Here is a 26,520-nt window from a genome sequence, read left to right as displayed (position 1 = left end):
ACTGAAAAGCATAGATTGCCAGTTTTGCTAGAAGGGCTCTCTGCTTTGTTTTGGTCGCGTAGTTATAATTGGGGATAGACTAGGTGGACATGATATGGGGGGTGGGGCGTGCTATTTAGGGTGAGGTGCCCTGAAATCAAATGCAGTGCTTTGTACATGGACGTGTGCTTAAAGGGGTCAGTTGGGCGGGGGTCAGTGGTATGGGGTGGGAAATGTTCCGAAGTATGTTTTCCCATCTGCCCCATATCACCTGAGCGTAGTTTCTCTGTAGTTGTCAGGGTTGCTGTCTTGTTTGGGGGGCTAAACGTGGGATATGAAGCATGGCCAAACCCCAGTGCTCGCTTGTGGTCCAGGCTTGTACATGGCACAGTTGCCTCCTTCTGCTAACCTTATTTAAATAGTCTATTTATTTACTTCCCCCCGCCCCCCGTTCAAATTCCCCCGGAAAACCCACCTCGCCAGCTTGGCCCAGTTTCTCTCAAAAGTAAATGAGTATGGAATGAGAGCCCTCTTTTCCAGGCTTGCTAGATGCAACCCTGGTTCCTTGTCTCCCCCCCCCCTTTTTGTGCTTGGCTGGCTGGCATTGCGGCCACCCAGACGGAGGCGGCGGTGGCAAACGTTACCCCGTAACAATAGTGTGCCCATACTGACGGCAGGGAGGATTACCCGACATAATGAGGCCCTATCCAAGAATAATGCGCATGCAGGGCCAGCTACAGGAAACAGCCGTGGACTCAGCATAGTTGGCTCCCGGACAAACCAGGCCCCGGCTGCGCACAATGGCCGCTTCAGTGATGCTTCACAATGGCCCTGCCAGCAGCAGTGGTCAGCTGGGCGGGTCAGAGGCGGTGCGGCGCGGGTAAGGGGCCTCCCCTCTCTGCTAGTGTGTTTGTGTGGAGGGATGCGGTGCGGGGCTCGGTGTTCACTTGCGAGTTTGCCTGTTGCTCGGGGAAGATGCCGACGCCTTTCTGCCACAGGGAAAGGACAGAGCGCATCGCCCTGTCTTGGCTTGAAGGAACGGCCAGCTGTGTGGCCCAGAGCCAGGGAGGTGCTTTCCTTCAGAGAGTTTCTCTCCGCGTGGCCGTTGTGACCTCAGAGGTCTCGCTGTGATCCTCGTTCCTACACGCCTCCCAAGTAGTGGTGCAGGTGCGCTCGTACCTCTTGTTCTGGTCACCACACCACAAAAAGGATATTGCAGAGCTTGAGAAGGTGCAGAAAAGAGCAACCAAAGTGATCAGGGGACTGGAGCAACTGCCCTATGAGGAGCAGTTAAAAAGCTTAGGGGCCGTTTAGCTTGGAAAGAAGGCGGATGAGGGGAGACATGATAGAGGTCTATAAAAGTTTGCATGGTTTGGAGAGAGTGGACAGGGAGAAGCTTTTCTCCCTCTCTCATAACGCTAGAATACGGGGTCATCTGTTGAAGCTGGAGGGGGAGAGATTCAAAACTGATAAAAGGAAGTATTTCTTCACCCAACACATAATTCAATTGTGGAACTCCCTGCCCCAGGATTGGGTGATGGCTGCATACTTGGAAGGCTTTAAGAGGGGAGTGGACATGTTCATGGAGGAGAGGGGTATTCATGGCTGCTAGTCAAAATGGATACTAGTCATGATGCATACCTATTCTCTTCAGTATCAGAGGAGCATGCCTGTTATATGAGGTGCTGTGGGACGCAGGCAGGACGGTGCTGCTGCAGTTGTTTTGTTTAGGGGATTCCCAGAGGCACCTGGTTGGCTGCTGTGTGAACAGACTGCTGGACTTGATGGGCCTGGGTCTGACCCAACGGGGCTTTTCTTGTGTTCTTATGTTGGTGGGGTGTGAACGTAACCAGGAAGAATTGGGGGGCACAGAGTTTGGAATCGTGTGCTCGGTTTTTTGTTTTTAATTTAAAGAGCTGAAGTACCCCAGAGGCTGGCCAAGGGCCGCCCATTCAGCCAACGCTGCCGCTTTGTCGTCTTCCGCAAGGCCCGCTCCAGGCAACATGGCAAACCTTCTAGAGCTTGTGCCACTGTGGTTTGAGGCTGTTGGTTGCAAATAATTTGGACCGGCCAGAGTTGCCCTGCAGCCAGATCTGCTCGGCCGCTTCTCGGCTGCCCCTCATGCGCCAGAGGAGGAGAACAAAAGGCGCCCGTTTTTCCATTGCTCTCCAGAAGGCCATGTGGCAACGTATTGTAACAGGTTTTGGCTTCCTGGCTCCCTGCTCATTGGTAAAAAGGCTCTTGTGTCCCTGAATAGCCTATGTTGTTTGCATTTATTTTCTGGAGATTCATGGCCAGTCCAAATGGGTGCATAGTATTGCCCTTGTCCATTAAATGTTTGGTGGCCTGGACCGGTGGGGGTTGGGCTCCTTCCCTCAAGGAGGCACTAGAGAGAGAGAGAGAGAGAGAGAGTTCTCACAGGTGCATTAGTCTAGATCAAAGAGGCTAGAGTTCAAATCCCCGCTCTGGCATGGATCTCGGGCCAGTTGCATGCTCTCAGCGTAATCTAACTCACAGGGTTGTTGTGAGGATAAAATGAGGGAGGGAAGCCCATGTACTCGTCTGGGAGAAAAGTGAGATAAAATTGCAGTCGGTAGCCATGCACTGGCATGCTTTGCTTCACCAAACTAGCCTTGTTTGGCAGGCAGGTTAATTTTAGCCCCTACCCTTCCGTTGCCATACACACCTCTCCCCTCTCTGTACCTGAAAACCCGCGTGGTGTAGTGGTTAGAATGTGGAACCAGGACCTGGGAGATCCAGGGTGGGATCCCCTCTCTGCCATGGAAGTGCCCTGGCTGACTGTGGGCTGAGGGAGAGGGGCTGGCCGAGCCCTACCTCACAAGAGCGTTTGTGATGAGTGGAAAACGGAGGGAGTGAGACGAATGTTGCAAGGTGTGTTTGGTCCCCATTGGAGAGAAAAGCAGGATAAAAATACTCACCTTGGGCACCATGAGAGTGAGTGAAGGGGGGACTGGAGGTCATGACCCACTGTGCCCGTGGCCCCCACCCGAGAGAAAGTGAGAGATCAGCTGGGGATGTGCAGCATGAGCACGCGTGTATAAATCGCGTGCATTTGCTCCAAATAAGGTATATGGCTTAAAAGTCTGGGATACCTACCAGCGCCCTCAAATAAGAGCTGTTGTACTGTTCAGTCAAGGCAGTGAGGCTATACGTGCAAAGGAGGACGAGACCCTCTTGCATCCTCCAGCGACGCGGTTCTTATCTAGCTGCTTGACCAGTATTGTTCCTGCCCGCCTTGACTGATGGGCATCCTTTAACCCAGCAGTCGTTGGGGCAAGGAATGAGCGAAAACCAGCTATGTTGGTAGACGTGGCAAGAAAAGAGGAAGAAGAAGAGTTGTTTTTTATACCCCATTTTTCTCTACCTTTTAAGGACTCTCCAACCAGCTTGCAGTCACCTTCCCTCCACACACCCCACCCCAACAGACACCTTGTGAGGTAGGTGAGGTTGAGAGAGTTCAGAGAGAACTGTGACTGGCCCAAGGTCACCCAGCAGGCTTCATGTGGAGGAGTGGGGGAATGAAACCCGGTTCTCCAGATCAGAGTCCACCGCTCCAAACCACCGCTCTTAACCACTGCACCATGCCGGCTCTCTTCTTCAGTAACAGCTGGGGCTTTAGAAAACCATGATATACGTAGGAAGCGTGGGCGTCTCCAGATGATGGTGTTTTTCAGGCGAATGAAGACGATGGGCTGTAGATTCAGGACAGACCATTAGGCTTTCGTGTGAAGACATGGAACTCCCTGCCACAGGGGTGCCGTGATGGCCTCTAGCGTCTGTTGCTTTAAAAGGGCAATTAGACAGATTTGTGGCAGGGAGGGCTCATCGCTGGCTGTTAGCCATAATGTCTTAATGGGAGGCAGTTGTGGGGCGGGGGGGGGGAAAGGGGCCTTCTCCTTGGTGGCTCCGCTGTGGGACTTCCAGGGCACCGGGTTGGCCCCTGCGGGGAACAGGACGCTCGGCTTGAGGGACCGTTGGTCTGATCCGGCAGGGCTTCGACGGCTCTATAATTACCATAAAACTCCAGGCCAGGCGTTGCGAGCTGGAAAATCCTGCTCTGCTGCATGCCACATCAGCCGCTATGGGGTAGACTTGAACCTGGGACCTCCAGATAAAATCGGAGCTACAAAGTACAGTAAGTCATTATGGCTCTCGCTAGGGGAAAACAAACCCAGGGTGAGGTGCGTGGGAATGGGAGCCGCAGCCGGTGAGAGTCAGATTTGCGGCCGGGGCTTTTTTTCCCAGGCTCATGGAATGCAGTCGGGGCCGCAGAGAGAGTGTGAGTGTGTGTGTGTGTGTGTTGGGGGGGGGTTGTCTTGTAAGATGACTTGAAAGGGAGCTTTGGTTTCAGATTTTTGGAGGGGGTCATGCAAGGCCTTGCAAGCACCTGCATCCAGCACCAAACGTGAAGTGCGACAGGATTGCAGCCCCTGTGGAAGACAGAGACATTTCGCAGTTTGGCTGAGAAAGTACGAAGGTTTTGCAAAAAAGGATCTGTTTAAGGTCACGAGCTGTTGCATGCTGGTACTTCAGCAGGTAGAAGCAGTGCAGAATTGCCCTCGTTGCTGCCGTGACGTTTTGTATGTGGGGAAGGGGGGTACAGTGGGCTGCCGATGGAGAGGAAGGGACCTGAAGTCCTGCCAAGAGAGAGAGGTTGTGATAGAGAAGGCCCAATGGTTGAGCATAACGGATGCCTGGGAAAGAAAAGGGCAGTTCTGCCCCAGAACTGTTCACCTGGGGGACAAAGACAACCTCCTCACATGAACACATGAAGCTGCCTTATACTGAATCGGACCCTTGGTCCATCAAAGTCAGTATTGTCTACCGGCAGCGGCTCTCCAGGGTCTCAGGCAGGGGTCTTTCCCATCACCCACTTGCCTGGTCCCTTTAACTGGAGATGCCGGAGATTGAACCTGGGACCTTCTGCATGCCATGCAGAGGCTCTACCGCTGAGCCACGGCCTCTCTCCATGGCTCTCCAGGGTCTCAGGCAGGGGTCTTTCACATCACCTGCCTCCCTAGTCCCTTTAACTGGAGATGCCAGGGATTGAACCTGGGGCCTTCTGCATGCCAAGCAGATGCTCTGCCACTGAGCCACAGCTTCTCCTCAAATTACCATTTGCACCAAGTGAGAATCTAACCCAGACACGGGTGGTGGGGGCCAGGGTGGGGGCCAGTCACTCAGGGCCAGCAGTTATGGCTCCCCGGATCCGTTTTAGATTGGGAGCACCGCGCCAGGGGTGTGTGTAGGGGCTTAAACTCTCCTCCCCAGGCCATGGTCCTGATCTAAATCCCCCCCTCCAATGCTCCAAATCACTGAGAGCTCCAGATAGAGAACGTGGTTGTGCGGTCTGGCGAGCCCTCGACTGGCAAATTTGTAATGGAGTGAAGGGGACAGACAGATTTTATTGTCGGCCCTCCCTGTAAGTAACGAGATACAATCTTAAGCACACTTGCTAGGGAGTAAGTCTCGTGACACTCGTTGGAATGGACCTCTGAGTATACGTGCTTAGGATTGCCCCAAGTGCTGTTTGGTTGTTACCAGGGGTCGGCGTGGTAGCCGTCTCGAACCTAGTTCTCATCGAGGCGGTAAACCTGTGACTGGACCACACCACTTTAGACCAGGTGACGCGGGGTAGTATAAGTGACTGTTCCACAATACAAAAAAAGAAATCCCTTTCCCACTGGAGCGCCGAGTGTTTGGAGAGGGATTTTATCAAAGAACCATAGAGTCGGAAGGGGCCATAGAGGCCATCTGGTCCAGCCCCCTGCTTAATGCAGGGTCAGCCTGGAGCATCCCTGACACCTCCCTAAGTAGCTGATTCCACTGCTGAACTACTCTTACTAAAAAAAAAAAAAAATCCCTAATATCCAGCCAGTACCTTTCTGCTTGCAATTTAAACCCATTATTGCAAGTCCTGTCCTCTGCTGCCAACGGACAGCTCCCTGCCCTCCTCTTAAGTGACAGCCCTTCCAATACTTCAAGAGAGCAATCCTGTCCCCCCTCAACCTCCTCTTCTCCAGACTGAACATTCCCAAGTCCCTCGTCCTTTCCTCGTAGGGCTTCTTGGTCTCCAGGCCCTATGAGGAACCTAACCTTCTCCCCGACATAGTACTTTTTGTGCAGCCAAGTGTTCAGTCATGCGAGTCCTCACCTGCCACCTGAAGAGCTACACCTCAGGTTTGTCACCTTGGTGACGGTGAGGCCGTAAAGTTAGCGGTGTGTGGAAACAGTCCTGGGGGTGTGATTCGGGCCTACACGGTAAACGTGAGCAAGGCCCCGTTGTCAGGTAACTTCTGTTTTGGGTCCAGATTAAACCGTGGCAAATGTGTACCTTCCCCCTTCTCTTCCCATCTTCAAACATCCCGCTAGGAAGTTCTGGGTTTGTTTTTGTGCGCCCTCTTAAGCTGCCTCCCCACACATTGCTGCACGTGGCACCGTTGCAGTTCTGCAGCAGCAGTTTGCAGCTGCATTTTCTCACGTGGACGAGGTGCACGCGCTCGCAAACGTTCGCTGTGTTGCAATATCCAAATGTGTGGCGGCCGCATTAGTCTCTCTGGCTAGTCTCCTGCTTTGTGGTCAAGGTCAGAGTTGCGGTAATTAATTGGGGGCGACTCTCTGGTGGTTCAGCGGTGACTTGTTGCCTAGTACCTCCGCCTGATGGCATAAGGTTCAGGATGTGGAATTCTTGTGTCTGACTGGCGTATTTATTCAGAGATGTCCAGGGGTCAGACATGGGCATGGGAAAATTTAAGCCTCTTTGCTGTGAGCTTGCATTCCTCGGATATCTTAATTGTTGATCTATCGAGTGGGGATTGATGCACACCTCTTAACCCTCTAGCATCTTGGCGGGTGCGCAGTGGTCTAAGCCCAAGGACTGTATGTGGTTGCCTGCGGAGAACCGCCGTGGCCTGGGTTTGTATCGGGTGTCACTTTTTAAGGAGAGGTCACAGAGCATGAGAAAAGTGTTGCTAAGTGATGTAATGCAACGGATGTGTGAGTTTTGGATTGCATTTTGGGGAGGTTGCAATTAAAAAGGGGTCGCCTGGCCTATTCTGGTGTCGCTCACCGCGAAGGGATTCCGACACCCGTCCAAAAAATGTTAGATACGTTTCTGATTTCTAAAAAAGTTATTTTTCTAAGCTGACAGTGGTGGCAGTTCTTTTTTGTTTGTTTGTTTTGTTTTAAACAGAACACACCTCGCTACTGCGAAATCCCTGTACCATGTTGGAAAGTGGTAAAGCAGGTATGCAGTACCAGTAACCCCGCCAGCAAATGCTCTGCCCATGCCATTTTCTCCCCTTGGGGTGGGGTGTGCTCGTAAACAGTGCTAAGAACCAGGCAGGAAATGTTGCCGTGCTTTAAAACCGAATATCTTCTCGAACGATTATGCAAGGCTGGGAAGAAAACATCCTCTTGACTGGTGGTATAGCCTCCGTGACCATAATTGGGGCTTTGCTGTTGTTGTTTTTTTGCGGCGGGGGGGGGGGGAAGCCTTTTTCTTTTTCCATGGTATGCTTCCAGCTTGCTCAAACATGCCCTGGCAGTGCGCGTTGACATGGGCAGAGCGCTGCCGCAATTAATCCAAGGTGGAAGAGCGCCTCGACAGGAAGAACTGCCCTCGGGTTGAGCGGGGTGTGTGATGGTGCGTTGCGTTTCCAGCTTGTGTGGTTGCGGAGGAATGATACGTGGAAAGGAGGGTACTGCTGTGCCCTGCAGGACTTCTCCTTGTGGGTTTAAAAGTTGTGCGCTTGAGCTGTGACTTGGGGAAAGGGAGCCTGTCGGCGGTGTGGTGGCAACAAAATCGGGTTGCCAGAGAGAGGAGAGGGGGAGAGAGGGATCCAGCCACTCTGCGCCAAGATGGGCGCACGCCTCTACTTGCCCAGATATGCTTGCTTTTCGAGGCATTTTCCCACAGTTATCAGGGAACGCAATGGAATCCTTGTCTGCTTTCAATATGAAACATATTTAGGCTGTCGTCCAAAACTGTGTCTATTTAAAAAAAAAAACACTCCCAAAAAACCTGGCTCTCCCCCCCCCCTTCATTCAGAGGCGGCACGCTGAGCGAAGTCGTGAGAAATGCATTTGCTGTTGACTTAAAACACACACATGCGCACACAAACACAAAGCTCGGCCTTATGCCTACACCTTGCGGTTGTGTGCTTTTCTTTCACGGAAGCTGTTTGTTTCTGGCTATATTTAATTCCCTTCTGCCGCCCCGGCAGGATGGCGGGATGGCGACGGCTAACAGTGGCAAGAGGCAACGTTAAGCTCTTTTTGAGTGGCAGCGTTGGTTCTTTCTGCCCCGAGTTCAACACCCGAAGAGCTGCTTCCCTCCCACACGGCTACCACGACCTCATGTTCACACCTGGTCACTGGAGGACTTGGCACTTTCTCTCCAGGTGTGGCCTTGCGGGATCCTGCGAAGGCCGGCTTGCGGTCGTCTTTGACCAGGTGCACTAAGCGCCTGGCCCCTCAAGGTCCTTGTGAACAAAACAAGGAATGGACTCTCAAACCGTGAAAGCGCTGACTTTTCCCAGGACTAGAGGGGCTCTTCGTGAGGGTTTTTTTTTTAAACTACTTAAATGCCTTCTCCAGTCTCCCACGCTGAGGGTCTTTGAGGCGTGGCGAGGGCCCCGGACGGCACGGCTTTCCTTCCACTGGTGTCCCGTAAAGAGGATGCTTACTGGCTCTCAGAGCATGAATGAAGAGCAATGGGTTGGATCCCGAGTCGTGTTCCCACGTTTCTGGGGGTCCCCTGCCTCCTCAGAGCGGGATCCAACCCAGGGACTTGTGTTTTCCACTAAAGAGAAGAAGAAGAGTTGGTTTTTATATGTCAACTTTCTCTGCCACTTAAGGAAGAATCAAACCGGCACACAATCACCTTATTTTCTCCTCCCCACAACAGACACCCTGTGAGGTGGGTGGGGCTGAGAGAGTGTGACTAGCCCGAGGTCACCCAGCTGGCTTCATGTGGAGGAGTGGAGAAACCAACCCGGTTCTCCAGATTAGAGTCCACCACTCCAAACCACCGCTCTTAACCACTGCACCACGCTGGTACATTCGTTGGTTGTAGATGGCTTTGGATTAGCAGTGGCATATCCCACCTAAATACACTTTGGTTGCCCACTCCCTCTGTCAGGTTGGGATACTGATGGTATCTTCCATGTCATTCTCACAACAGCCCAGTGAGGTAGGAGAGGCAGAGAGAGAGAGAGACAGCGCAAGAGGGGGCTGAGGTCCTCCAGAGGATTTCATGGCTTAGTGGGGCTTCAATTTCCCCGATGCCACCCTGGCTCTGGCGCTCTGCAGTTAAAAGCAAGTCGGCAACGTGCAAAGTTTTTTCCTTATAGAATAATTTAGGGAGTGTGTGTGTGTGGGGGGGTCCCGCTTAAATTAAACTTTTGAACTCCACGGAGTTATGGAAGCATTGTGCTGTTGTGGAAATAGAGGGTCAGGATATGACGAAGAGGGAATAACCCTACCAGTTTTCAAACATCGCCTGCCCAGTCTAGGTTAGAAATAAAAAGAGGCTTATAGCTAAAATAGCTGGCATCCTTCCAGCCTGAATGGGTGCGTCCGGTGGGTAGTGTTCGGGGCCTGGCATTCAGGAGAAAACCGATGAGTTCCCAAATGTGCAGTATCCCCCCCCCAGGGGTGCAATAGCCCCCAATTGTGCAATAGTGTGCAATTCTTTCATTCCGTCCCTCTTTCCCCATAAGGGGAGGGGGAGAGTGCGCTCACTTTTTTTTCTCTTTTAAGGCCTCTTTGTCCATTTCCCTCCCTCCCCTCTTCCCCTTTCCCAATTCATCTGTTCCTTTCCTTAGTTACCTGATACTTGTGGGAGCCGCGATGGTTTCGGGCAGACAAAGCGTTCAAAGGGGGGTGCTGAAAAGCAGCTCTTTGGAGCTTCTGAATGCTGACGGTGCAATCCTAGCAACCCAGCTTGGTGGGGGCTTTTTTTTTCTGAATGGGGAATGCTGATATTTTGTGAATGTTGGCCCCTTTCTCTCCCTCTCCTCCCAACAAAATTGTCTTCCTTCTGGGAAGCATTTTCCCTCTACCACTGTGCTTAACATTTAAACCCCGCTAAGTAGGCATCAACCTGTGAATGCTGAACTTCCTGGTTAAGTATGTAAGATGCATTAGTGATGACAAAGATAAAGAGACCTTTCACCTTAAATCGCTTGAGTCAGGCTGGATCAGGTAGCTTAAGCAGCTGTGAGAAGGATCCCATTTGTCTGGGCAGTAATCTATTGCCTCTTCAGTGTGCACAAGTAATCTTAAAGAAGATGCCTTGGTGGTGGTGCCCCCCCCCCCCCGTTAAGTGCTTTTAAACTGTGGTAACACCTCTGACCAAGCGAGTGCCTGACTATGAAATACTAACGGGTATCTGTTACTCTTTTGCAGAGATCCTACACGTTGCTGGTGGAAGCCTGGGATTACAATAACGACAGTATTAGTAAGTATGCATGTTTTGTTTTGTCCTTTCCTGCCATTTTTTTTAAAAAGCAGATAGCGCACACAGGAGCTATGCCTTCAGGCAATTTCTAGATCAGTGTGGCATGTGTTTATGGAAAAGGGCCAATAGGTGTGGAACAGGCCTATCTTGGCTTTCCTTCCTTGCCTCTTGGCCTTCATTTCCTGAGGTCCTTCAGAAGATCCACAAATGGTCAGATCGCCTAGAATACTGGTGTCAATTCCTCCTGCAAATTTGATGGTCATATTTGCACGTAGTGAACATAAGAACACAAGAAAAGCCCTGCTGGATCAGACCCAGGCCCATCAAGTCCAGCAGTCTGTTCACACAGCGGCCAACCAGGGGCCTCTAGGAAGCCCCAAACAAGACAACTGCAGCAGCACCATCCTGCCTGTATTCCACAGCACCTACCATAATAGGCCTGCTCCTCTGATCCTGGAGATAATAGGTATGCATCATGACTAGTATCCATTTGGACTAGTAGCCATGGATAGCCCTCTCCTCCATTAACATGTCCACTCCTCTCTTCAAGCCTTCCAAGTTGGCAGCCATCACCACATCATGGGGCAGGGAGCTCCACCATTTAACTATGCATTGTGTGAAGAACAGAGTTGTCTGTCATGTGAATAGTATCAATGGGTTCAGTCTATAAGCCACAGCTGCTGCAGCAACCAGGATGATCGTATGGTAGAAAACTGGCAGGGAGGCTGTGAAAAGGTTGCGTACCCGAGTAGATCAAAGCTGCCTGTTTTAAAGGGACGTCCATCAATGTCTTTTCTGATAGAGAGGTCAGGTTGTGTCTGCAACCTCCCGTAATTCTTGGCCTTTGGCAGGCCTTCCCAGGGAGCGCAAAGTCTGGAGAACTTCACCTTCGATGTTTAAAACTTCACGTTGCTTTCAGCCTTTCTGTGAATGTTGGAAGGTTGGCTTCGAGTCAAAAGTAAATGGCTTTCAGAATCTCGCTGCCGTTGCTGGAACATTTTTACCACAAATGTTGTGCATCTCGTGATTTTTTTCAAAGCGCTGAAGGTCCCCCTTGGCAGAGCCTGTTTTCAAGGGTGTCTTAAACGATCAGCTCTTGAGGCCAGCTTTTCCGACAGGCTCAGTCACTAAGATGGATCTCAGTGGTTTAGCCGGATTGTGTTGTTAGAAATCCTCAGGTATATACAGTTTTCTAGCTGTATACGAGGTTCTTCTTGTCTTTGAAGGAATCCCGTAAGCCCGTTGTTATCCATGAGCAGCGGGAGTCGGGAGATGTTGCTGAGATGGGGAGACCGGCGTCCCTAAGGCCACCCAGTATGGTTGTGGCCCCAGTTGAGCGAGTAGGTTGGGAAATCCAGTTATGTTCTTAGCCACTATGCTTACACATGGGAGGCCAAGAGAGACTTAATGACGATTCAGTAAAAATATCACTATATACTGCTGAGGATTAAACAAATTTAAAAACAAAACAAGCCAACATTAAATATTTATAAGACAAGAAGTGGGCTGACTTATTATTAAGCTCTTGCCCTTTTCAGCTGTGTCCGTGGATTCGTGATCTTTGTGAAGACTGCCCCTCTGTGACACACCTGCCTGTCCAAATAGATCCCATCTAATTAAATAAGATTATTTCACTAGTAAAGTAACAGTGCAGTCCGAAGAATGCTTTTCCCGGAAGCAAACCCCACTGAATAAAAATCGGGCCGACTTCTGAGTAGACCTGCTTAGTTTTACTCTCCTGGTCCTCCTTGGCAGTATCGCCGTGTGCAAGAAAGCTCTGGTTCTAGAGCTCCAGAGGATTGCCCATTGTTGGCACTGGGTGGATGGGCATCATTTGATATGTATATTTATGCAGGCCTTCTCTCACAGGTGCTGCTGCATTGACTCTTGTCGGGAAATGCCTGCCTTTCAAAGGAAGCTCTTGTTTGCGGGAGGGTCCGAAGTTCTTTTCATTGGGGAGTCTGTGCTATCTCTGCTTTTGAATAGATCTCATCTTTATTTCATGAAACAGAAATTTCCAAGGCTTCACAATGAATCCTTTATTTCTCCGAACATTCTGGAGACAAAGTTGTCTTCCAACAAAAATGCCAAGATGCATTTTCAGAACAACATGTCTGACCGAGATTAAACGTGGACTTGCACATGTTCGTGATTAAACTTGCATTTTTGTGTTTTAATGGGGTCACCCAAGTGACCCCCACACTGCGTTCGTCTTAGCGTGTAGCTTTGTCTGCCAATATGAAACTTGTACCATGTTGTATAGAACTTAAAACAGTGACTAGTACATTTCTCCTTTTTAACAGTTTTTTATTCTATTAAGAATTAAGGTACTTCATGTTCCAACCCATTTTAATGTCAATAGGAATTCTTTATAGAAATACCGAGAGGGATGTGCATTTTTCCTTATCTTCCAAACTCTGGCAAACACAGATTTTTAAAAATGTAATATGTCATTTAAGATTGTCAATTAAGAAGTTTAAAAACATAACGGATGTATAACCTGTCCTCAAATAAGGTCCTGTAAAAAGGTAATGGCGGGTCAGACCAAGAATACATCTAGTCTGTTTTTGTTTTGTTTTATCGGCGCTGGCCAACCGCTTGCTTCCAGGAAGCCCCTAGTTTAAGTCTGGTTTGTAAGCAAGAAACAAATAGCACTTTTGTTCAATCTAAATATAGCGCCTCCCCACCCCCCACCTCCCAGTTAGCATCAGGGGACGAGCTTCTTCGTTTCTTAATTTTATTCTTGGGCTACGGAAGCTGCAGTCCGTTGAGTTGTCTGAACGCAGCAGCCAGCCCGTGGCCGAGAATCAACGTGTGAGCAGATGAGAATTTGAAGGACCTCTTGAGGAAGGCGCTGGAAGGCTGAAGGCTGAAGTTGCTCTTCCCGGCTGACTCTCTTCCTCACGCCCGCCTCCTCCATCTCCAGCCAAGGACAAAATGTTAGTTAACGGTGGGCCTTGTTAACTTTTCCCAAGCAAAGGGAGAGGTACCAAAAGGGCAAGACTTTAAACACCTTCATCCGGTGCTTGACAGATGTGGGTGGAAAGGGCCCATCAAGTCACAGCTGGCTTAGAATACTAGATTTGGAAGGGGCCACAGAGGCCATCTAGTCTAACTCCCTGCTCAATGCAGGATCAGCCTAGAGCATCCCGGACAGGTGCTTGTCCAGCCTCCTCTTGAAGACTGCCAGTGAGGGGGAGGCTCACCAACTCCTGAGGAAGCCGATTCCACTGTTGAACAACTCTTACTGTAAAAAACCAATTCCTAATATCCAGCCCGTACCTTTCCACCCATAATTTAAACCCGTTATTGCGAGTCCTGTCCTCTGCTGCCAACAGGAACAGCTCCCTGCCCTCCTCTAAGTAGTGACAGCCCTTCAAATACTTAAAGAGAGCAATCATGTTGTCCCCCACTCAACCTCCTCTTCCCCAGACGGGACATCCCCAAGTCCCTCAGCCTTTCCTCGCAGGGCTTGGTCTTCAGGCCCCAGATCTTCCTCCTCGCTCTCCTGTGCACCCTCTCGATTCTGTCCACACCCTTTTTAAAGTGAGGCAACTCCTCGGAGTTTTCACAGCAAGAGAGGATTAGAGGTGGTTTTCCATTGTTGTCTCCCTCTGTAGCAACCCTGGACTTCCTCGGTGGTCTCCCATCCAAGTACTAACCAAGGCTGACCCAGCTTAGCTTCTGAGATCTGATGAGATTGGACTAGCCTGGACCATCCAGGCCAAAGTCTGGTGTTTGATTGGCGAGTAGTGTGTCTGGCAGTTCGTTTGAAGGCAGGATTGAAGTGTGTCCAAAGAACATGCTCCGAGATTTGTTTTGTGTCAGTGTTGCTACTATGTGTGTGTAAAGTGCCGTTAAGTCACAGCCGACTTATGGCAACCCCTTATAGGAGGACAGAAGAAGATGGAGAGGTAGACTCTGCACAATTTCTTCTTGGAAGAGTAGTTATCAGCATATTAGTGTTTCCTGTGGGGGCTTTGTTTTTTGCCTAATCCTGTTTTACTGCTCATAGTATTTCTTGTGGTTTTGGTTTCTGCTCCAACTGGGATATTCTATGTGACTTTCTCCCTGGTTACAGCCCGACACTGGCACTAATATTTCATTCCTTCAACGTGCTTGAAACCAGTGGAACAGCGGTTTTATTGGTGGTTGTGGTGTTGCAGGAGAGGCGTTTTTCCTTTGGCCATGGAAGGAGTTTGGAATTGTTGTGTGTTTGGAGGCAGGGAGGGAGAAGTGATTTTGGAAGAACTGGAGACGGAACAAACTCGTGTCCATAATCATCCTAGAGACGGCTTTTCTGAGGGATGTGAACAATCTACATTCAGGGGCCATTCCTGGGCACCTTACCCTGTCTTAGTATGTCTTCAGACACGCCCAGCTATCCTTTGTTTGACTAATGACACATTGATCTCTGATCTGATAAGTGCAAATCCACTCACTAAAAATTTCCATGAAGCTTACTTTGGAAGATTAGTCTTCATTTTGATTTGTGTGTGTGTGTTAAGTGCCGTCAAGTTGCTTCCGACTCATGGCGACCCTATGAATTAAAGTCCTCCAAAATGTCCTATCTTTGACAGCCTTGCTCAGATCTTGCAAATTGAAGGCTGTGGCTTCCTTTATTGAGTCAATCCATCTCTTGTTGGGTCTTCCTCTTTTCCTGCTACCCTCAACTTTTCCTAGCATGACTGTCATTTTGATTTAAGGTACCACAAAACTTTGAGTTGGGGGCTCACTAGGCCTTAGTAGGGAAACTGTTTTTTTTTCAGTGAATCATAGAATCATAGAGTTGGAAGGGACCACTAGGGTCATCTAGTCTAACGCCCTGCACAGTGCAGGAAATCCAAACTATCTCTCCCCCCCCCCCACACACACACACCCAGTGACCCCTACTCCATTCCCTAGAAGATGGCCAAGGTGCCCGCCCTCTCATGATCTGCCTAAGGTCATAGAATCAGCATTATCCCGAGGAAGCCTGTTCCACTGAGGAACCGCTCTAACTGTTAGGAAGAATTTTCTAATGTCTAGACAGAAACTCTTTTGATTTAATTTCAACCTGTTCTTGTCCAACCTTCTGGGGCAACAGTGGTGGTGGTAGAAAGTGTTGTCAAGTCACAACCAACTTCTAGCAACCCCATTGGGTTTTCAATGTAAGAGATGTTTGTTCAGAGGTGGTTTGCTGTTGCCTGCCTCTGTGTATCTACCCTGGACTTCCTTGGTAATCTCCCATCCAAGTCCTAGCCTGGGCCAACCCTGCTTAGTTCCTGAGATCTAATGAGATCAGGCTAGCCTGGGCCATCCAGATTAGGGCCACTAATTAAGTGCAGTCGCAGCCAATTTATGGTGACCCTGTAGGGTTTTCAAGGAAAGAGATATTCAGAAGTGGTTTGCCATTGCCTGCCTCTGTGCAGCAACCCTGGACTTCCTTGGTGATCTCCCATCCAAGTACTAACCGGGGCTGACCCTCCTTGTCTTTTGAGATTTGGATTAACCCTGTGCCAGTCAGGTCAGGGTTTTTTTCCAACGCTGAGCTTCAACTGGAAAACGAATAGTAGTGCAGTAAGAAGGCATGTGCTTTAGTAAGTCTGCAGTATGTAGGGGTCTAGTCAGTACCTGTGAGAGCCACGTGGTGTAGTGGTTAAGGTGTCAGACATGGACCTGGGAAACCCAGGTTCGAATCCCCACTCGCACCAGGGAAACTTGCTGGGTGAACTTGAGCCAGTCACACACACTCATCCCCAGCCCTGGCTAATATTTAGATGGGGGACCTCCAAGGAATACTAGGGTCATGGTGCAGATGCAGGCAATGGCAAACCACCTATGAAGGTGTCTTGCCTTGAGGTCACCATAAATCAGATGTGTCTGCCTGCATGAAAGGCCCCCACCTCTGTATATCATCTTGAGCTCCATGATGGAAGAAAAGTGGGGGATGGATGGATGGATGGAACCGGCTTACATTCACCTTCCGTTCCTCTCCCCACAACAGGCACCTTGTGAGGGAGGTGAGGCTGAGAGAGTTGTGAAAGAACTGTGACTAGCCAGCAGGCTTCATGTGGAGGAGTGGGGAAACCAGTCCGGTTCACCAGATTAGAGTCCACCGCTCTTAACCACCACACCACGCTGGCACTGTATGCATGATTATTGAAGAGGGACTGAGGGACCACAACCAGCTTCTCCATCTTTCCTATGAAAGGGGGAGGGCTTCCAGGCAAGTGGAAGCATCAGCATCTCTTAAAAATTAATCTTCTGGGGGCTCCTGAGCAGCGTCCGTGGGAGGGGCCATGACTGGGCAGTAGGGTAAATGCTTTGTACGCAGAAGCTTCCATCACCGGCCCCTCTAGTTAAAAACCAATGTCCCTGGAGAGCTGCTGACAAAAGGAATGGCCAAGCGCGGGTGTACGCCAGGACATTCTGGCGATGATCACCTGTCTCCTGTCGCATCTCCTCCATCTTTTCAGCCCCTTCACCACCAGCTCCTCTTCCCAAAAGCCGGAGTCTGCAGCTGGTGCCGAGTCAGGCTGTTGTAGCCTAGGTTGTAGTGCGGTCCTAAGCAGAGTTGCACCCTTCTTAGCCCACTGACCTCAGTGGACTTAACTCCGCTTAGGATTGCAATGCTCGCCTCTCTGCTGTGTGAGTGCAGAGGCAATAGCATAATAGAATTAAGCTGCACCGCAGAAGCGAAGCTGCGCAGAGGTTTTGGCAGCATCTTGACTTCCTAAAGCAGTATGCATGAGCTCGCCTGACGAGCTTCATCCGAAATATTCTCCACAGCTCCCTGTTCTCATTCAGCTTCTGTCCGCTGTAATTCCTTCTATTCCTTTTTTTAAAAAAAATTAAATTCGAAGCATGTGATTCCTCCTTGAAGAACGGGAAGCGTCGAGATCACTTTCCTCTCTCGGCCGCTTGGCTGATCGGCTGGACGTTTGTCTGCCGCCACGGGATTGCGAGTGGTTGACCTTCCATCTCTGCGGCCTAGTAATGGCCGGTTTGCAGAGCTCTGAACTAATTTCCTTTGGTTGGCCGCCGTTGCCAAGATGTGAGCGGGAGGAAGGAAAAGGAAGAATATGTGGAAAATCAGACCAAATTGGATACGCGAGAGCGTCTGCTTTTTTCCTGTGTGGTAGCTTATAGTTGGCTAGTGATGCTGGAGTGGGGGAGGGAGGTCATGCATGGAGGTTTTCTCCTCCATTTTTTCCTCTTGTGATTCCTTTCAGCTGTCACTGAGCAGAGGATGATGTCAAGGCACAGAAGTGTGAACAAGGCTGTGTATAGAATCATAGAGTTGGAAGGGACCACCAAGGTCATCTAGTCCAGCCATCTAACCTCTTCTTAAAAACCTCCAGGGAAGGAGAGCTTACCACACTTGGCCGTTCCAAAACCCGTTGGTTTTGGTCCGACCTTCTGGGGCAACAGAAAACAACTCGGCACCATCCTCTATATGTGGATGTCACTTTCAGGAACGGCCGTGAGATGTCGTTGGCGACACCTGCATACACAACCCACTTTTAAGTTGGGCTTCCACGTCCCTGATTCTGCACCCAGAAGCACAGGGCATAGGGAGAGAGACGATCCAGTTGGCTTCCATCTGTGATCTGGCCCTGGAAATACCAACACTATTAGGGAAGGAGATGTTGTCACCAAGAAAGATACTGCATAAGACAGAGAGATCTGCACTCCAAGGTACTTCAGCCAACTCATTTGAGTGTGCGCTTCTTCCTCTGTTCCTGAACTCAGGCTCTGCTGTTTCTCTCCCTTCACCTGTGGAGGGACACCTACCCTGCACTGTGATGTGTGCTTGCACAGAGACTTGGGGCTGGGGGCATTTCCTAACATTCAGGCCCCCCTGAAGAAGAAAGTTGCCGGCATCAGTGTTCCTGAGCCTCCTTTTGCCACAGGCTGTGGTTCTAGTTCTCTTAGAACAAACCCGTTCATAATGATCAGACAGCAATTTCTCGATTACAAGATTCCTCTTGGATGGGTTCCCTTTGTGTATTTCGTTTTAGGCATCTTAAGTTCACTGTAGGAAAGGTAGAGGCCACGCAAGTCTACAAATATGAGGTCTTCAAGGCAACCCCCGGAATCTCCAGCTAAAAGGATTTCAGGTAGCAAGTCTGGTAAAGCTCTTTGCCAGATGTCTCCGAGAGAGCTTGCCTGTTAGGGTGAACTTATTGGGCTAAAGACGAACCGAAGATCTGACTAGGTACAAGATGGCTCCCAACATGTTCATGTGGCATCTTAAAAGTATAGGAAAGAGCCGTAAATCACCTGTGATCTGAGCATCTCCTTGGTTCACATGTTTTGCCTAGAAATATGATTTCGTGACAACAGGTTCTCCTGCCTGTGGTCCACCCAGCACCTAACAGGCCTTCTCCTCTGATCCTGGAGAGAACAGGTATGCATCATGACTGGTATCCATTTTTACTAGTAGCCATGGATAGCCCCATCCTCCATGAATATGTCCCCTCTTAAAGCCATCCAAATTGGCAGCCATCACCACATCCTGGAGCAGGGAGTTACACAATTTAACCATGTGTCGTGTGAAGAAATCAATTTATCTATTTTGAATCTCTTGCCCTCCAGCTTCATCAGATGACCCCGCCTTCTAGTATTATGAGAGAGGGAGAAAAGCTTCTCCCTGTCCACTCTCTCCATAACATGCATAATTTTAAAGACCTCTATCATGTCTCCCCTTAACCTCTTTCTTTCCAATCTAAACACCCCTAAGCATTTTAGCCGCTCCTCATAGGGCAGTTGCTCCAGTCCCCTGATCATTTTGGTTGCTCTTTGCTGCACCTTCTCAAGCTCTGCAATATCCTTTTCACATATGCTGAGGCTATATGCACAGGTAGCATGTGCTTCCCAGGATTCATGATAATATACAGGAGTGGAAAGGGCAAACATAAATGAGAGATGGGTCCCGCAAGCGTGTGTGTATCACCCTCTGGAAGTAGCTGGCCTTACATCTCTTTATTTTATTTGTGGACCAATATTTTATTTTATTTTTTGCATTATTGTGATTCTTAGTTGCATTTAATACTTTGGATTAATGGTGCTCTTGGCCACCTTTTAACTGTGTCTGCCCTGTTGCCCGCTGAGGAAGGGCGGCCTCCTCTCCTCTCTCCCTTCTTGCTCTGTGTTTCTTCAGCTGCCTTTTGGGAGACTTTCTCGTGCGGGAGCCAAGTGCCGCTAGCAGCAAGCACCTCATAAGGCAGTGTCAGAGCGTCGAAGTCACGAGACTGAATAACAAAGTGAAATACCACAGATATATACAATGTTCCAAGCAAATGTGAAATATTAGGGCTTGTGGGGGTGGGGGAGGCTCCCTTTGAAAGCTGGGAGGGGGGATGCCTAGGAACTGAGCCCCCCTGGCGGGTGGAAATGATGTGCTGTTTACATAGATCTCTTAATCAACTTCAAAAGTCCCAAAGAGTCTTTTAAAGGGGGGTAATTTTAACACATGTGCGTGTTTTTGTTTTGGTAGATAAAATGAAAAGTGGGTCGCTTCTGGGAAGGGAAGACCACGGTGCTCCGCTGCGGTGCTCCAGAGGCAGGCAGCAGTCTCGCTAAGACCTGCTTGTCTGCAACTCTGCTGGCACCCGGCCCGTGGAGGGTCAACAGGCCGCTGCAGCCCGGCTCCTGCATACAGCCCGGGGGCTTCATAAATACTGTGTGAAAGGACACCATATTAATAGATGGCTAATCGGAACGGAGCGCGGGCAGAAGCACCAGGTTTTTCTACCACCCTCTAATTGCTAGTTGTGCGTCTCGCTTTGGTTTTGAGTTTCTTCTAGCCTGGAGAGCTGAAGATGAAAGGTTTTTTTTCCCATTGGTGTTCTGACCAGACTCCCTTTTCCTTTTCCTTTCAGTGTACAGTTCAGTGTGCAGCATGGTAGTCATCACAGCTAGTAAAATGCACAGAAGGCGTTTTAACAGTGCTTAATTAAATAGTTAATGCTGTCTATCCTCCGTCGTTATATTGTAAGCCTGCAGGCAGGGCCATGTGTGAGTGTGTGTATATATATAAATATATTTGTACAGTACCTAAATCTACAAGGAAGTTTATAAAAATAAGAGTATTTATTACTGTCCCGAACACCAGATTATCTGCTGTTCCCACAGTCAGAGTAATCCTGTATAAATAGCTCTCCTGATGATTCAACCATTTGAGTAAATGGAGCAGCGCTTAACAGTTGCCTCTCTTGCATAAGAGCTCCATCAATGTTCACCAGCATGCATGAGGCCCGTGGCTTGCTACAGTGCGCGCAAAGCATCCATGGTGGGGTGGACATGGACACACCCGTCCACGTGCGACATTTTCATCCAGAATCAAATACTCATGTGTGGGGAGGGGCTGTGGCTCAGTGGTAGAGGCTCTGCTTGGCATGCAAGAGGTCCCAGGTTCAATCCCCGGCATCTCCAGTTAAAGGGACTAGGCAAGTAGGTGATGTGAAAGACCTCTGCCTGAGACCCTGGAGAGCCGCTGCCGGTCTGAGTAGACAATACTGACTTTGGTGGACCGAGGGTGTGATTCAGTATAAGGCACCTTCACTTGAATTAGTGTGTGAAGCAGCCAATCTGAGTTCTGAAGAGAGTGAATCTGCTGGCGCTGCTAGGCGGCCCGGCTTTTCCCCTAACATTATTGCGCTTTCTGTGTATGTAAAGCCAAATTCCTTTTCAGACCATTCCGGTGCCTTCGTTCACGATGGAGACCGGCAAACGGCTAACTGCTTTTTTCCTCCCTTTTCCGACTTCTCCTCCTCCCCTTCAAAAGACGGCGATAACATTATCGAAAAAGCTTCCCACTCTGGTATGATCAACCCCAGCCGGCAGTGGCAGACTTTGAAGCAAAATGCGGGCGTTGCTCACTTCGAGTACCAGATCCGGGTTACTTGCGACGAGCATTACTACGGCTTTGGCTGCAACAAGTTTTGCCGACCGCGAGATGACTTCTTCGGGCACTACACCTGCGATCAGAACGGCAACAAGACCTGCCTGGAAGGCTGGATGGGTCTGGAATGTAACAAAGGTTTGTAACTTGTGTTTTCCAGTCTGGTTGGCGGGAGTTCCACCAGCGTGGTGTGGTGGTGAAGAGCGGCTGACTCTGACCTGGAGAACCGGGTTTGATTCCCCGCTCCTCCACATGAGTGGTGGACTCTAATCTGGAGAACTGGGTTGGTTTTTCCACTCCTCCACATGAAGCCAGCTGGGTTACCTTGGGCCAGTCTGTTGTGGGATGGGGGGAAAGGAAGGTGATTGTAAGCCTTAATTCATTCTCTTTAAAAAGGTAGATAAAATTGGGGTATAAAAATCAACTCTTCTTGTTGTTGTATGGCTCTCTGGGGCACTTGAATTCTAGAGAACAAAGTTTCTCAGTCCTCCTGATGATGCAGGCTTGTTGCGATATGACCAGGTACCTAGCAAAAGAGTTGTGTTGTCATTCTTCCCCAGTCCTTGCTCCTGGGGTAGAGTTGGGAGGAATCGGAGTTGGAAGGGACCACCAGGGTCATCTAGTCCAAATCCCTGCACAATGCAGGAAATTCACAACTACCCCCCACACACACACAGTGACCCCTACTCCATGCCCAGAAGATGGCCAAGATGCCCTCCCTCTCATCATCTGCCTAAGGTCATAGAATCAGCATTGCTGACAGATGGCCTCTTCTCAAAAACCTCCAGGGAAGGAGAGCTCACCACCTCCCGAGGACGCCTGTTCCACTGAGGAACCGCTCCAACTGTTAGAAAGTCCTTCCTAATGTCTAGACAGAAACTCTTTTTATCTAATTTGATCTAATTTTGGTCTAAGGACTTTGTGTCAAGCAATAAATTTGTACGTGTTCCATCTAGTAGCTCCACTGAACTAGATTTTTGACGTGTTCCGTCTAGTAGCTCCACTGAACTAGATTTTTGACCAGAGGAGACCGAGATTGAGCCATTCCAAGTTGTGGCCCAGAGAGTCCTTAGCTTAACCAAGCGCCCAGAGGGGCTAGAGTCCAGTGGATGTCTCCGGTTCGGTGCCCAACATCTCTGGTTGCCAGCTCTGGAGGAAAACCTCTGTGGAAGAAGGCCTTTGGAGAAGCATCATCTGTCCTATAGACTTGTCTGGAGCAGATGGGCCAGGGGGTCTAAGCCAGCTTCTTATGTTCGCAGTAGAGCAAAGGGGCTTGAATGGCTGCAGGGTTTTTCAAGGTACGAACAAGCCGGCTATCCTGTTCTGTGGTGGAAACGACACACAAAAGATGCTGGATTGTTTTGCTTCTGTCACAGTTGCAGTTCTGTATTGGGAATCAGTGCATCATAAATAACAAACCTTGGAACTATCAAGATTTAACATAATAACATAAGAAAGGCCCTGCTGGTTCAGAACCAGGCCCATCAAGCCCAGCAGTCTGTTCACACAGCGGCCAACCAGGTGCCTCCAGGAAGCCCACAAACAAGACGACTGCAGCAGCATTGCCTTGCCTGTGATCCAAAGCACCTCATATAATAAACCTGCTCCTCTGATCCTGGAGAGAATAGGTGTACATCATGACTAGTAGCCATTTTGACTGGTAGCCATGGATAGCCCTCTCCTCCATGAACATGTCCACTCCCCTCTTCAAACTTTCCAAGTTGGCAGCCATCACCATATCCTGGGGCAGGGAGTTCCACAATTTAACCATGCATTGTGAGATCAGGTATCTTTTTGCTTATGTACTAGAAGTGTTGTGATTGCAACATGTGTCAGTTGGGTGCGCATTTGCATGAAACGGGGAGCTTCTTAGAAGAGAATGCAAACACTTTCTCTTTCCTGGAGAAGAGGAAAGCTTTCTTATTTGAAAACGGAAGGAGAAAGCTGCAGACCGTGGAGAGCTTTTGTTTAAAGCAAAAATTGGTGAAGCGACTTCTGCCTTGTTGATAGGAGGCCTTAGATGGGGGCTGTGAGCCCTTCTTGATGGGTTGGCTGTCATCGGGCATTACCTACCTCGGTTTCTTTTCCAGTAGACTTGAGACTAGGGATCTGTTTGAACCTTGGATTTAGTAGGATTACAGGGCTATCTGGAGATTAAAACGTTCCCACGAGGGCAAGGGGTCTAGGAAAGGGTCTTTTTTTTTTTTTTGGCTGATGGAAACCCCTTCTTTTAATTCCCTTCTTTCTTTCCCCCTCTCTGCAGCCATCTGTCGTCAGGGTTGTAGCCCCAAACACGGGTCTTGCAAAGTTCCTGGAGAGTGCAGGTAAAAACTAAACAAGCCTCCTCTTTTGCTAAGCAAGTTTAAACTGTTCAAATTAAACTTTGCGGGGGGGGGGAGGAAGAGGGAGGATCCGGGCCCTGTATTCTTGCCTTGGAGCGCCTGTTCTTCATACCGGCCCTGGTGAAGTAAAGCTGTACAAATGCAGATATGCTAGCCGTTCTTTGGAGAGCCTTCCTCGCTTTCAAGGGAGGAGGGCGAAGGGGCCAGAAAGCAGCCAATGTTTCCAAACGAGTCCGATTCTCTGTGAAATTGCGTGCGCTGCCCATTGCGTTGCCCTCCAGTTTGTTTAATTACGGTCATGGTTTTTTCTCCCCCCCCCCCGCCTTTCCTTCGATGTTGTTCCCATCAATAGGCGAGAGTCGGGCATTCTTTAGCACGGGGTGAACGGAGCCTCTCGGTCCCGGCGCTGCCGCTGGGAGCCAGAGCCTGGGAGTGATGAGAGTTTAATAGCCGGGATGGAATCTTGTCTGTAGATACCGATGAAGGCAGAGTTTTGCCGTCTGTCTTTGAAGTCTGGTCCGTTCTGGCCGGTGGACGGGGTAGGGGAGGGGAGGCAGAGAGCACATGCAAGGTTCTCGGGGGTTTTTGCATATAGGATTTTTGCACGAGGATTATTGCATATAGCTCTAAGATTAAGAGTAGTTTTGCAGTCTTGTTTGGTTTGTGTGTGTGTGTGGAGCTACTGGATGTTGGTGTGTATAAGCCTTGGGCTCAAGACGATTGTTTTATTATTATGGGCTATCTTTGGGGTTAGATCACGACGGGGAGCCGTGTTAGTCTCTGTAGCAGTAGAAAAGAGAAAGAGTTCAGTAGCACCTGAAAGACTCACAAGATTTCTGGCAGGGGAGGAGCTTTCGTGAGCCACAGCTCAGTGATCTACCATCATGATCTACCACACTGGGCGATTGTGAGGATAAAACGGAAGAGAGGAAAACAGTTTACGCTGCTGCATGTCCCCATTGGGGGGGGGGGAGAGTGCGGCATGAATGGAGTAAATAAATCTTGCACACAAAAGTGTGATAAAACGTGCTTCCAGACGAAATTATCTTTGAGCACACAGATTCTGTGTTCATCCTGGGTTCGCTTCTCCACGCCCCTTGGTATAACCTACGAAGCAGCCCTTGGAGAAGGGATGCGTTTAAAAACACAACAACAACCCTGACTCTTCCAAACAGAAGAGAAGGGAATGGGGTCGTGGTTGGATCTCTCGGTGCAGACTCCGACCAAATCGAGCCATTTTTAGCTGGGCTTCGTCCCACGAGGTGTGTGAGCCAGCAGCGCTCGCTGGAGATTTGTGCTCCTGTCATTCGGCTAGGAGTGCCTTCCAGGGTTTGCCCGCATTCTTTCCCAGCCAGAACAACAGGCTTTGTTTCCAGCGCTGAAGCTTCGCTTGTCTCTCACCTCCCACTCACTGCCCAGACATGCACTACTGCCCTTATTTACTTAAGGTGCAACTTTCCCACACTTCCTCTGCAGACGACTCCGCCACGAGAGCTGTCCTTCCTGGTACCCCCCAGCCTCAATTATCTCCTTGGAGTCAAACAAAGAAATAAAATTATAATTTCCCCCTCCCCGCTTGAGTCGGGAGGAGTTGCTGTCTGTTCCTTTACAGATGCGTCCCAGTTTGAACAAAGAAAACGTCAGCCAAAGATAATGCATGGACGTATCTTTCTTCCCCACCCTTTTGGAAGCAACTTGGAGCATTCAGACAAATGGCATGAGAGGGGTGAATCGGTTTGTTGCGCAAGGGCATGTGGCTGTCTGTGTGGTTAATGCAGAAAGAATGAATTCTTCTGTTAAAACTGGTCACTGCGTACTTTTTGAATGCTTTAGGCCCCACCTAGTCAATGGCTGGAGCAAAATCGGGCACGGGGAGGGGGGTTGCCCCTTGCTTTCTGAGCAGTTTCAGCACCTCCAGGGCTACCAGTCTACTCTCTGGCTGTTCTGTACTCTTTGGTTTGCTAGCGACTGAACGCACGCAGAGTTCTGCGGAAGAGTACGGAGCCAGTGGGGTGTGGCCTTGGTGTCTTCCGTGGCTTGTATCCAGAAAGAGCCGTTCTCGGCGTGCTCCGCGTTTGTCAGATGCATCAGGACATCCAGAGCCTTTGAACGGGGGAGATTCCAGGCTGTGCCCTTAGAAACATTAATTAATGAGGGGAGTGGTTTGTCATCGGAGGTTTCTGAGATGGAGAGTTCAGGCTTGCTGTGGGTGGTTAGCCCTCGGACAGATCTCAATTGCTTTTTTGGTCATAGAGGACCAAAAATAAAAATAAAGGCCTGAGTTTTGAGTGGAAAAGGTTTATTATGATAACTCAGGGGTGGATTCGTGGATAATTGTTGTTCCCAGGTCTTAGTAATGAAATGCACTTCTGGTTAACCCCTGATTCCATGCTTTCAACCTGTGTCCTTCCCCTCCTTTCCAAATAATGTATTTTAAAAACAAAACGGCAACCTCTGAATCTGGAATGTGTTCGATCGTGAGCGTTTTCTTAGCGCTGTTTGTGTGTGTGTGGGGGGGGCTGGATTGGCTTCTGCTTGCTTTGTCTTAGGACTTCCAGCTGGTTTCTGTGGCTAAATGAATATTTAAAACTGACAGAAGCGTTTGAGCCAGCGTTTAGAGATAAAAATCATCTTGGATCTCACATTCGTTACGGCTGGAGCGCGTCTGGAGGAGGCAGCGTTGCCGTAAAATTCATTTTGAGCAAATAGCGACTTGTGCGGCTGCATGCGCACTTTTCCGATTTTATCAAAATGGAAATGTCAGCGGGGTTCGGCTACCCTGTGACTGCTGCGGCAGATTAATATCTCGCACAAAGCCACATCCTTTT

At 49.6% G+C, this 26,520-nt stretch overlaps 1 protein-coding gene across 1 annotated transcript in view; it reads left to right on the top strand.

The window, feature by feature from the left end:
• The window catches only part of JAG1 (jagged canonical Notch ligand 1), a 56,920-nt gene that overhangs the window by 4,691 nt on the left and 25,709 nt on the right, over positions 1 to 26,520 (top strand). The window contains exons 2-4 of the mRNA XM_056856391.1: positions 10,411 to 10,462; positions 21,234 to 21,488; positions 23,614 to 23,674. Coding sequence (XP_056712369.1) covers positions 10,411 to 10,462; positions 21,234 to 21,488; positions 23,614 to 23,674 — 368 coding nt within the window. The remainder of the gene's footprint in view (positions 1 to 10,410; positions 10,463 to 21,233; positions 21,489 to 23,613; positions 23,675 to 26,520) is intronic.

Source organism: Euleptes europaea, chromosome 10 (genome assembly GCF_029931775.1).
Source record: "Euleptes europaea isolate rEulEur1 chromosome 10, rEulEur1.hap1, whole genome shotgun sequence".
NCBI lineage: Eukaryota > Metazoa > Chordata > Lepidosauria > Squamata > Sphaerodactylidae > Euleptes > Euleptes europaea.
This window is presented reverse-complemented; position numbering and strand designations above follow the sequence as displayed.